The sequence below is a fragment of the Barbatula barbatula genome, assembly GCF_947034865.1.
Source record: "Barbatula barbatula genome assembly, chromosome: 19".
NCBI classification, from domain to species: domain Eukaryota; kingdom Metazoa; phylum Chordata; class Actinopteri; order Cypriniformes; family Nemacheilidae; genus Barbatula; species Barbatula barbatula.
The window spans coordinates 6,244,748-6,258,028 of record NC_136782.1 but is presented as its reverse complement, the minus strand read 5'-3'; the positions used below and the strand labels follow the sequence as shown (position 1 = coordinate 6,258,028).

General features: G+C 34.7%; 1 protein-coding gene across 1 annotated transcript; it reads left to right on the top strand.

Moving 5' to 3' along the window:
• Positions 1-378: 378 nt before the first annotated feature.
• On the top strand, positions 379-3,654 carry LOC306908802 (uncharacterized protein; the record flags this gene model as incomplete). Its single annotated transcript, XM_079481993.1, has 4 exons — positions 379-405; positions 1,434-1,456; positions 2,219-3,349; positions 3,630-3,654. The coding sequence occupies exons 3-4, from the start codon at positions 2,220-2,222 to the stop codon at positions 3,652-3,654; spliced, it is 1,155 nt and encodes a 384-aa protein (XP_079338119.1). The 5' UTR covers positions 379-405; positions 1,434-1,456; position 2,219.
• Positions 3,655-13,281: the final 9,627 nt, after the last annotated feature.

Here is a 13,281-nt window from a genome sequence, read left to right as displayed (position 1 = left end):
GTATAAAGAACAGAACAGGTATATAAATAGTCATTAAGAAATACAAATGGTCAGAAATAATCCTCAGGTACGCAGATGACAGTTAAAAAATCTAAAAGTGACTCACAACTTAATGTTTTTTTAAGCAGGGATTGTTTTTGCAGTAACTCCACAGTTTCCACAAATGTATCCTTTTATCTATATGGTAATCCTATTTCAATAAAAATATAGATGAATATATCCTATTATGGTAATCCTATTTCAATAAAGAAACAATTTTTCATTATAGTAGCTAGTTAATTTTTGTACGTAAAGTATGATAATACAAATGGTAATAATTTTTTTCCACTAGGTGTCGCAAATGTTGAAAGCCTATATCCGTTTTTGTTGGGAAGAGAAGGAATCCATTTTGGATGTTTGCAAGTGGTAAGTCACGCGATGCCAATGCTCCGGTGTAAAATGTTAAAACATGTTCATTAGAGAAAATAATACATCGCTTTATTTTGACAGTATGTTTGTTTAGTAATAGTGTTACCGTTCGTGTTTGTTAGATGCTCAGTTGGTAATGTTTGACTGTATTACGCGTTTTGTCCTTATTTTTTTATGATATCATATTAACGTTTTAAGGATAATTCCGTCATGTGTTCATTATTTTTTATATTCAGGTCGAATTGTGATTTATATTTATAGATATATTATGACATCGTGTACGCTTGTTAGAAGTTTAATGTTGTATAAGACGGATATGCAGCCTCGAATAATGTAAAAAGATTTGTAGTGGAGTGTAATTGTATACAAGTTCGCTTATTTGCAATGTCTAAATGGACACGGATCACAGTTTAAAACTTTATGTCTGTTTTGATGCGACGCATGGCAGGTTAGCAGTTATGGACCGTCTACAAACTACTTCATACGGAAAAAACGAAGAATGGTTCCCATTATTTTTATTTCTTAAAAAATATAAAAATAATGAAATTGTGCATCTACATTTTAAGGTGTATATGCTCACTGGAGCAGTATTAAAAATAAATACTATAAAAATAAGGCAAAGTCGTAGTATATTACTGTATTTTCCTTTTCACTTTGCCGGACAGGGATTTTATTTTTCCCCATTCCCTCGTTGACCATGTGTACAATGGTACTGATATTATTGATCTAGTTATATGACAGCAAAACAAAGGTAAACGGCTTATTATGCTTTAAGATAGTACTTTATTACAATAAAAGTGATTATTATATACATTTATGTCAGCTGTGGTGACACTTTGGTGGGTGTTGTGACACATATTTACACGTGTATGTGTGTTTGCTTTATAGATGTATCGTAAAGTGACATACATGATTAATGTTCAAAAAAACTAAACTGACATTTCTTTAAAAGTCAGCACTTTATAATAAGCTAAAGTGTAATGTTATATGTTGGTTATTAAATGTTTTTCACTTTTATGTTGCAGAAGACGGTGAAGGTGAATCTGAGGTAAAAATGTAAATTTTGTCTTTTGTTTATAAATATTTTTAAAATGTAACTAGAAGTTAAGTCTTATTATGTTACAAAGTGTTTAGTCAATGGTTATTTTTATTTTGTATTTCACTAAATGTCTTTTATGTGAATATTGTTTTGAGATGATACTTTAGATTTGAAGTTGCGCAGTAGTATTCAGTTACTAGATCAGCTATGTAGTAGTATCATCAAATAATTTCATTGGTCAAGGAAAGTGACCAAATGTGTTTGTTCCAAGGGACATGATCAGTACAGGATTTCGACTGTGTCCATATCTGGGTATGCAGAAATGCAAAATATGTTTTTGGTGACTTATGTGAATCTATGTGTATCGAGTATCATCTGCATAATGATCTTGTGTAATGTACTACTTAATATCATTCAATATCTTTTTTTAGGTAATGATTAGGGCACCATTATTGTTTCAAAAGAGTATCACTAGTATAAAAAAAATCCCAAACAGTACCCAACCCTATGCAAAAAACGCATAAGTTGGCACATGATGTAGCAAGTACATTTTGCATGCATACTCAGAAACATAGGTGATATCCTGGGCAGGTGGTGTTCTTGCGACAGGCCCATCTGGTCATCTTATACTTAAAACTACACAAAATGGAAACAAATACTGTCATTAATAATATTAGACCTTGTTGTAATATGAAAAAAATTGAAACTAGGTTTTTTGATATTGTATTGCATTTGTAACTAATCTTTAATATTATTTATTTTTGTGTGCAGAATGCCCCGTACTAAGAAGAGCCTGCGTTCGCAGGTAGCCAAGAAAAGGATGGTGGACCGGATGGCTCCTTATCCTGCAGAGGGTGTGCCTGCTGTTAATAAAGTGGCACAATCAACTGAATGTTTCGGACATCATGACAGCTCTGCACAAATACCTTTCCAAATACCTTCCAAAATACCTTTCCAAATACCTTCCAAAATACCTTCCAAAATACCTTCCAAAATACCTTTCCAAATACCTTCCAATATACCTTCCAATATGCCTAATCATGAAACCAGTTTTGAACCAAAGTGTCAATCAAACTATGAGCAAAAATCTAAAATAACCATGAATGCTGTTTTTGACTTGTTTCCTCAGACATCCTACATCACTGGCTCTTTCCATCAAGGAGATCCTCGTTATGTCCAGAATTATGGGAAGCAATGTGCTGTTAACAGTTTAACTGCAATTCTGATGTGTAAATTGAAAAATGTTTTTCAGTGGAGCACCACTGATATTAATTCTATGTTATTGCATGGTGATCAATTCTATTCAGACCTGGAAGCTGCTGGAAAGATCAGTGACCGCATCAATGGCTACATGTACGTCGAGGAACTGCCTGATTCACACACACTGAATGATTGTACTTTTGCAATAAACTATGGGACAACATTAAGTGGTTTGTTTGGTGTGACTAGATATCAGAAATCTATGCGTAATGTTTACATGTCTCTAGATAAAGCACTGACTCGAGTATTTCAGAATTTTGATGCATGTTTGGTGAATGTCCAGAGAAGCATATGTGCAGCAGTTAAACAAGGCTCCTGGTATGCAGTCATCGATCCACATTCACGAAATCATGACGGAACATTAGCATGTGAGGGTAAGAGTGTAGTGGTTTTCCACCGTGACATGAGATCTCTGTGCACGCATTTTAAGAAGCTCGGAGCATCACTGGAAGCTGACGGTACTCCCTTTGAAGTAACTGGGGTGAATGCAAACATGAGTGACGTGCCTTCTGTCTCTGTGTACAGTCCAGTAGTCGCAACACATGCTGAAGCTGAACAAGCATTAAACGCTACAATGGAAATTGATGTAAATCTCAATCATTGTGTTATTGATGTCACAGATACAGAATCTGTTAATGAAACGTGTGTTCAACACACACCTGAAGTAATTTGTGTGGAGTCAACAAATGAAAATACAAGTGATGTTGAATTTATTTCAGAAATTGTCAATGACACTTTTCAGTTTAGTCCGTTAACAGTACAGCAACAAAAAAGCATTTGTTTAAAGTTGAACATTGTAAACATTGTCAGAGAACAGAACAATGCAATTGTGGCTGTTGAAATGGCTGAGCCTTGTGTAACTAAAAGTATTGTAGGAGATGGCAATTGTTTTTTCCGAGCAGTAACCTATGCTGTATCTCAGGATGAGACAGAACATCGTAGAATGAGACGAGCTGTTGTTACACACATACTGCAGAATGAATCAAACTACACACAGTATCTCAGAGAAGGACACAGTTCTGTAAAAGACTATATATCCACATCAAGGATGAAATATCTCGGTGTTTGGGCAACAGAACTTGAGATTCAGGCTACTAGCGATTTAATTGGTGTTGACATATTTACATACAGTGATGATAAATGGCTTAAATATTCATCTTCAAATGTGTCATCAAATAGACGTAGTTGTCAAAGCAATGGGATTTACCTGAAACATGTCAATAGCTGTCATTATGAAGTTGTTCTGTGTGTGAAAACCAATGATAGTAGCTGTGCCTCCTTTTGTAAATCACTATGTGAAGATAATTCATTAAAACGAACACAATACTCACGTAAGCAGTACATGGAGAAACTGCTATACACCACCAATAATGACTTACAACAGAAGAAAAACATCACTGCTAAGAAAAGATATCAAGAAGATGAAACTTACAAAGATAAACGGATGAAATCTAGCACTGAGAAATACAAGACAAACGAACAACATCAAGAAAAGATCAAACAATATAGTAAAGATAGATATAAATTTGATGATTTGCATCGTGAGATTGTGAAAAAGTTTAGCACAGAGAAGTATGCTAATGATGAAATACACAAACAGGCCGTGAAAGAATTTAGCCACAGAAAATACCATGAAAATGAAAGACACAAACAGGCCAAAAAAGAATTTAGCCACCGAAAATACCACGAGAATGAAATACACAAACAGGCCAAAAAAGAATTTAGCCACAGAAAATACCACGAGAATGAAATACACAAACAGGCCAAAAAAGAATTTAGCCACCGAAAATACCACGAAAATGAAATACACAAACAGGCCAAAAAAGAATTTAGCCACCGAAAATACCACGAGAATGAAATACACAAACAGGCCAAAAAAGAATTTAGCCACCGAAAATACCACGAGAATGAAATACACAAACAGGCCAAAAAAGAATTTAGCCACCGAAAATACCACGAGAATGAAATACACAAACAGGCCAAAAAAGAATTTAGCCACCGAAAATACCATGAGAATGAAATACATAGAAACAGTGTTATAGATTATAATATACAGAAATACAGAAATGATGATGGCTTTGCCAGTAGGATTAAAATAAGAAACACTGAAAGACGATGTGAGACACAGATGAATAAAAAAGACATTGACTTTGTGATAGAACAGTTTAAAGATAAAATATCTACAGGTCCTGAATATGTTTGTTCAGTTTGTCATCGCTGTTGCTTTAAAATGCAGGTTAAACACTGCAGAATAGATACATACTTTCAAAAGTCAGCACAATGCAGGTATGTTGCAGAAAAATGTGTAACATTTAATTATGTACACGAGTGTAATGAAGACTGTTGTGAAGACTGTGTTTACAGAAACAGCTCTGCTGCATCTCTGTGGATTTGTCACACATGTGATAGAAAGATTTCTGATGGTAAAATGCCTGCTGAAAGTGTAGCAAATAATCTTGCTTTGGATCCTATTCCTCCTGAACTGAGCTGTTTAAATTCTCTTGAGACACATCTGATAGCAAAGCATATTCCATTCATGAAGATGCTGGCATTACCACGAGGTGGACAGAATGGTGTTCATGGACCTGTGACTTGTGTCCCATCTAATGTGACAGAAGTGGTGAATGTCTTACCAAGATCAGAAAATGATGATTTGATGATTCGAGTCAAACTTAAGAGGAAATTAACATATAAAGGACATTATGAATATAAGTATGTACATACTGATAAGATAAAGACAGCGCTGGCATACTTAAAGGATAATAACAAGTGGTACACAGATGTGGACTTTAATGAAACTTGGATTAATCCTCTGAGTCAAACAGAAGAAGAAATTGTTGAGGAAATTGACAATAATGAGCAACGTTCAGAGAATTGTCAGGACATGTGTGTTGAGACAGAGAACAAAACTGAGAATGAAGATGATGAGATGACTGATGAGACACTTCATGATAGACAACAGCATGGATTATATATGGACACATGCCTTCAACCAGTGGATATTGGACAAGAAATTTGTGATCAGCATTTTGATGGCATTATGTCTGTTGCACCAGCAGAGGGCAGTAGTCCAGTGAGAATTTTAATGGATGAAACTAATGAAGCCAAATGTTTTCCAGTTCTCTTCCCAAAAGGAACAGGAACATTTCATGACTCAAGAAAGGAAAAACTTACAATTTGTAAATACTTGAAAAATAGAATCCTAAACGCAGACGGACGTTTTGCTCAAAACCTAGATTACATATTTTATGGCCAATATTTGTCTGAGCTGAATCAAGTTATTTCAAATGTATCTATTGCTTTAAGGAAAGGTTATCATACTGATAACAAAACAAAAATTACTCCAGAGAATCTAACAAATAAAGAATCACTTCAAAAGATTTTGAATTTTGATCAGGGTTATAAATTCTTAAAGCCAATAAGAGGATCACCGAGTTTCTGGAGCTCCTGCCAACGAGATCTTTTCGCAATTTTGCGTCAACAAGGCCTTCCATCATTCTTTGCGTCATTTTCATCAGCTGACTTGCGCTGGCCAGAGCTAATGCAGACTATTGCAAGACAAGAGGGCTGTGAAACTTCTATTGATGAACTGGACTGGTCTGAGAGATGTGGAATGCTTAAACGTAATCCAGTAACCGCTGCTCGTATGTTTGATCATAGATTTCACTGCTTTCTTAAAGATGTGATCATGTCACCTGCTCAACCAATCGGAAAAGTCATTGATTATTTCTATCGAGTAGAATTTCAGCAGCGTGGATCGCCTCATACACATTGTTTGTTTTGGGTTGAAAATGCACCTCAAGTGGACAGAGATGATGATAAAGATGTTGTTGCATTTGTTGATAAGTATGTGACTTGTGAAATGCCATCTGAGGAAGATGAACTGTATGAAATTGTGAGCAGTGTTCAACAACACAGCAAAAGACATTCAAAAACATGTAGAAAGAAAGGAACTGTGTGTAGATTTAACTTTCCACGTCCACCGAGCAAAAATACTTTCATTACAAGAAGCAGAAATACTGATAAGGATAAAAAGGGAGCTGATGATAAAAAACATGAAAATACAAACAAATGTAAAGAAATATCAAGTGAGCTAGCTGAATCTATATTAAAACAAGTAAAAGAATGTTTGTTGAATAGTGATGCTGTATTTGACTCAGTTGACTCTTTGTTTGCATCTCTTGGTATAAATCAACAGATCTTTGAAGCTGCTTATAGCAAAATGACCAAGAAAACAAGTGTTCTGTTGAAGAGAAAGCCAAGTGACGTGTGGGTGAATCAGTATAATCCTGATCTTTTACGCTGCTGGAATGCAAACATGGACATACAGTTTGTTGTTGATGCGTACTCTTGTGTTGTTTATATCATTTCATACATTTCCAAAGCTGAGAGAGAAATGGGATTGCTGCTGGCTAATGCTCAGAAAGAAGCACACAGTCAAGGTAATATGGATGCAAAGCAGGCTTTAAGAAAACTTGGAAGTGTGTTTTTACATAATCGAGAGGTCTCGGCTCAAGAAAGTGTTTATCGGTTGACAAACATGAGACTAAAAGAAGCATCAAGGAAAGTGGTCTTCATTCCAACTGGTCCTAATACAGTAAAAATGAGTTTGCCTTTAAACGTAATGCAGAAAAAAGCTGAATGTGCAGAAAACGACAGTGATGACATATGGATGAAAAGCATCACAGACAGATACAGAGCTCGACCAAACACAAAAGAATTTACTGGAATGTGTTTAGCAACGTTTGCATCAGAATACAGAGTTTTGTGTAAATCTGAAACCTCTTGTTCTAACAGAGTAAGACTGGACAATGACATGGGATTTGTGAGGAAAAGAACTCGCACAGGCTTTGCTGTTGTACGATACGCACGTTTTTCACCCACTAAAAATCCAGAAAATTATTTTCAAAGTATTTTGGAATTATTTTTGCCTCATTTTTCTCAAAGCCAACTGAAACCACCAAATTTCACTTCCCATAAAGATTTTTATGACACTGCATATGTAACCATTAATGACGAGCTTGAGTCAGTGAAAATGATAGTGGACACAAACATGGCAAAATTTGAAAAAGAAGCAGACACGATACAAAGAGCTCAAGATGATCTAGAACAACATGGACCAATGGAGGATGCTTGGGCTGAAATGTGTCCAGAAGCTGAACTTGAGCGTTTAGAATGTCTTGAGAATAAACAACAAATAGAAACAGAGGGAGGTGATGATGTCATACCCGATCTATTACCAAACACAGGTGTTTCCAAAATAGAAAAAAATCCATCTGCTATGACAAAACAAGATGCAATGGCTTTACTACGATCATTGAATGAAAAACAGTCACAAATCTTTTATAAAGTACGTCAGTGGTGTTTAGCAAAAGTACAATGTGAAAACCCAGATCCATTTCATGTGTTCATATCTGGTCCAGGAGGTGTTGGAAAGTCTGTACTGATTAAAGCAATGTATTATGAAACGTCTCGTATCCTCTCACAGTTGTCAGACAATCCAGATGAGACACACGTGCTGTTAACAGCTCCGACTGGTGTTGCTGCTTATAATATCAATGCCGCTACAATCCACAGCACTTTCTCTATCGGAACAAATGCATCACTGCCGTATCAACCGCTTGGAGATGAAAAAATTAATTCATTAAGAGCCAAATTTGGAAAACTGCAAATTTTGATAATTGATGAAATTTCAATGGTTGATCATAAACTTCTAGCATATATTCATGGAAGATTGAGACAAATCAAACAAACTGGGGATTATTCTGCATTTGGAAAAGTCTGTGTCATCGCGGTGGGAGATTTTTATCAGCTGTCACCTGTTAAAGGAAAACCACTTTACACTGAACCTGTGAACAGTGTGAATCTTTGGGAAACTAACTTCAGTTTCATTGAGCTTACAGAGATTATGAGACAAAAGGACAAAAGGTTTGCAGAATTATTAAATCGTTTAAGGGTACATAAGAAAGGAGAACCAATGCTAAAAAAAGATGTTGCTATGCTTAAACAATGTGAAACTGGTGATGGAGATGAAAGCACAGCTATCCACATTTATGCAACTAACAGAGAAGTTGATGATCATAACATAAAGAAGTTGTGTAAATTGTGCTCTGACACAGTTACTGTAAATGCCAAAGACTTTGACAGAAATGCAAAGACTGGCCGAATGGAAAGAAAAGATGGGTTTCATGTCAGAATTCAGAACAGTTCTTTAGAGAAATCTCTTGAGTTAGCTGTTGATGCTCGAGTAATGCTGCTGAAGAATATTAATGTTTCTGATGGGCTTGTGAATGGTGTTTTTGGGACAATTAAAGAATTCTGTTATGATGATGATGAAACATTTCCAGCCAAAATTTATATTGATTTTGATGATGAAAGAATTGGTAAAGAAGCCAGAGGTAAAAACCCATGTTTAAAACCTGGACTGGAGAAATGTACACCGATTGAACCTTCAGAAGAAAAAGTCACAAGCGCTGGGGGCATCAGAATACAGTATTCCCTGAAACTTGCTTACGCATGTACAGTTCACAAAGTACAAGGTCTGACGGTGAACAAAGCTGTTGTATCATTGAAAAAGATATTTGCTCCAGGACAAGCTTATGTTGCTTTAAGTCGTGTGACTTCTCTTGATGGACTGATAATAGAAGATTTCAAGGAGAAAGTTATTTTTGCAAAAGATAACATTGCACAAGCTTTGCAGAGTATGCCACCATTCATTCTTCCATGTGAAACAACAGAAAGTTCAACATTTCAAATGATGTTACACAATGTGCAAGGGCTCATTCCACATATCTCAGACATTCGACATGACAGTAGATATTTTCAAGCAGATATGATTTGTGTGACAGAGACATGGCTAAAACCAAACTATTATGAGAATGATATCAGTCTTGCTGGATACTATTTTCATGACAAAGCACGAAGTGATGCATATGACACAAGCCAAGATGTTTTTACTAAACTAAAAGAGAAAGATCATGGTGGTGTTGGTGTATATCACAAAGAGAATATAGAAGTTACTGTACTTGATCTACCATGTATTAACATTGAATGTCTAATGTGCAGGGTTGAACATTTAAACACAACAGTGGCAGTCGTGTACAGACCTCCATCATATAATGTACCGTTGTTTAGAGAAAACTTGATTCACTTGATCAATGAAATCAACAGTTTTCCAGGAGGCAAAATCATTCTTGGAGATTTCAATGAAAACCTTCTCAATAAATCAACTATTGATGATGTCATGCAGCAGTTTGGCTTCACACAAATAGTTCACAGTGCAACAACTGAAAATGGCACATTGATTGATCATGTTTATATAAAAGATGTTGATTTGGATAAAATAAAGATTGACATAATGCCCACATACTTTAGCTACCATGACTGCATAGTGCTCAAGTGTCTATTTTAATGTGCTAGAAGGAGAAAAATATATGAAATCGCATAAAGCTACACAAAAAAGGTGAAGAAATACTTAAAGAAAATGTTACTATTATTAAACAAAGTGAAACAGTTCATTGTGTTGATAGCGTTTATATGTTTATGCCACTAATCAAGTTGATGAAGATATAAAGCTCTGAAAACATTAACTTAGATAAAGTAAATAGTAACGCATATTTACTTACATTATAAATGTATTGCACTGACATTTTTAGAATAAAGAAATCGTCCAACAGTATGGGGGGGAGGGGGATACAGGGGTAGGGCTTAAATATGGACTGCCCCTGTGGGAGTTTATGCTGCCTTCACATGCTATCGGAATTATTGTGAGTATGAATTTATTTATTTATTTTCTTATGTAGTTATGTATTTTTGTTTTATTCTTTTTAAGAAAATATTTTTAGTCAATTTATCTTAAACTACAAAATATAAGAATATTTTCTAAAGAAATAGCTAAAAACCATCCTTCCCTTCATTGAGATGCCAATATTACTGGACAACTAAACAATCAAAAAAGCCTAACTGTTAAAGTTCCAGTAGATGAAAAATGACATGCACTTTATCTCAGGTGAGATCAGTTAGACAGCTTGAGCAGATCATCCATTAACTGTTCTCCAGTATCCTGCCAGTTCATTTTATATCATGTGTCTGTTGTTACTAAGTAACCATGAGTTATAAACCTGGCAATAACTCTGCTAGTATATTTATTTAAGCTGTGATCATCTGTGTCTTCATCTTTACTAAGTTTATCATTCTGAGAACTTGACATATTCTTATGGTAATGTGTTGCTGATGCACCTAAACAACTCTGCATTTAAAAGACACGAAATGTGAAAATCTTTTCATTGCACATAACAAACCACAACAGATAGAACAAAAGTCATTCATTATAAAACATCACATATGAGCTTGTGTAACTGCATTTTCTATCCTATCAGATTTTTGGATGTATGTACAAAAACTACAAGTAAGCAACTATACTGCATACGATCAACCAACCATAAGAAATGTATTTCCTGTACTCTAATCAAATAATAATATGATCAAATGATCTTTGGATGTAACCTATATAAACTTCAGTAATTATACTGCATAGGCCTACAATCCGCTGACCAGAAGGAAAGTATTTTCCTGTACTGCAATTAAATGACCACATTACATATTACTTTTTTGTTAAACACGTGCAGTGAAAAGATAGCAGAAGCAGCACATTTCTGGTAGCATGTGAAGGCAGCATTGGCATTTTTTTGTTTCTATTATTACTGGTTGTTAGGGCCATATACACTTATTTTTCCTATCTGAATATTAGATATTTTTTTAACCTAATATAATAAAGTAATTTCTTTAATAACCTTTACACGTATTTACATACTACTAAAACATTGTACTATTATTCAATGTACTGATTTATATTTTTGTTCATTATTATTTCATTTTTATTTGTGTATTTTTCATTCATTCATTCATTATCTTTATTAATTTGTTTTATTTATTTTATTCTTCAAAATGTATGTGTTGTGTCTATCTATATATCATGAATGTGTATGTAGTCTTAAATCAGAACAGTAACATCAAAATATAAAGGAAAAAGGAAGGAGAAAAACAAAAGGAGAAATGTGAACTCAGAAAAATCATTGTCAATATCTGCTGGTTCATTGGCATCTATATCCGAACACTTCAAATAGTAATAAACAGGTGAAAATATATTTTATCTTTTGGCCATGACTTTTATTATATTAACATGTCCAATGCATAACATATGTTTGTGTTACAAACATATTGTGAAAAAATATATATATTGACCATGTATTAATGCAACATAGATGTGTATTGTAAGCTTTACATAAGAAAATGTTCTAATCAGAATCTCATTTTCTACAGATACACCAAATCTTCTATGCTGCTTTGATGACAACATCATCTTTGTTACAACAACATTCCTTTGTTCTCAACTCCATGACCAGCAGACATTGCCAGTTTCTATAAAATCAAGAAAGAAGACTATGATTGTATATTGGACGTATCAATTCATCCCCTATATCATCTTGGACTGTTGACTGAAGGCAAGTTTGGTTGATAGATTTACATTCCAGTTACAAAATATTGACTTTACAGTACATTTGTGTGACTCCGTTTAGTAGCAGAAGACAAACCTACGTTTTTTCAAAACTATCTGAATGAATGACTTTCGGCTCATTGCAGCTTTTGATTTTTATTCATAACTCTCAGAAGAGGAAACCAGCATAATTTTGTCCTGTTACATTATTACACTTCTTTTAGTGTGATATGTCAAATAATCTGAAATGTTAACTGTTCACTGACTTTTATTCATCTAAATTTTATTCACTTTTATTCACAGTCAGTCTCCTTTGATTCAAACCAGTTCCAATGCATCTTCAGCTGTGTTGCTTTAGCACAGTGCCAACTCATCTTCAATGCCAATGGTCACACAAAGTATCAAGATATCTAACCAGGTTCAACTGTCATTCACCATCACGTTCATTTAGAAAAACACTGTTCTCAACTTTACTTACATCACACAGAGCTGTGTTTACATCCTACCGTACCTCTAATCTGCATCATGTCTGCACTTGGTCCTGGTCCTGCTCTGAGTCACCCTTTACGTTCTTCCTCCATTCATCATGTACCTGTTTGCTTTATGGTTGTGTATTTATGTGTACTTTTAATTTCAATACATTGAAAATGAATGAATGAATAAAAAGCATGTCTTTTATTTAATCCTATGGGGTACCTCCATATGGGTATATGATGTACTTCCAGTTAAATATTAACCAGATAAGCCACTTTTGTTCTAATAGCACTGAGGTTAGTTTTCACCATGTGATAATGATATGTTTACCAACAAAACTTTGAGCAAACTGACATCACCACTGTTCAGCATTTTTGATCAAGCCTCAAGTACTTTGTATTATTTGTAAATTTGGTATTAAATGTATAGTTTACTTAACACTCTTCTAGTCAGTGATGACATATTGGTTTGATAATTCAACTTATCTTGTTAACCCCAATGCTGGATGTATGTATGTAGTGTAAAACACTATTGTTCCTCATGTAGCTATGTGTGCTTAATGTAACAAAGGTGGCTGACATTTTAGCGAACAAATACCATTGCC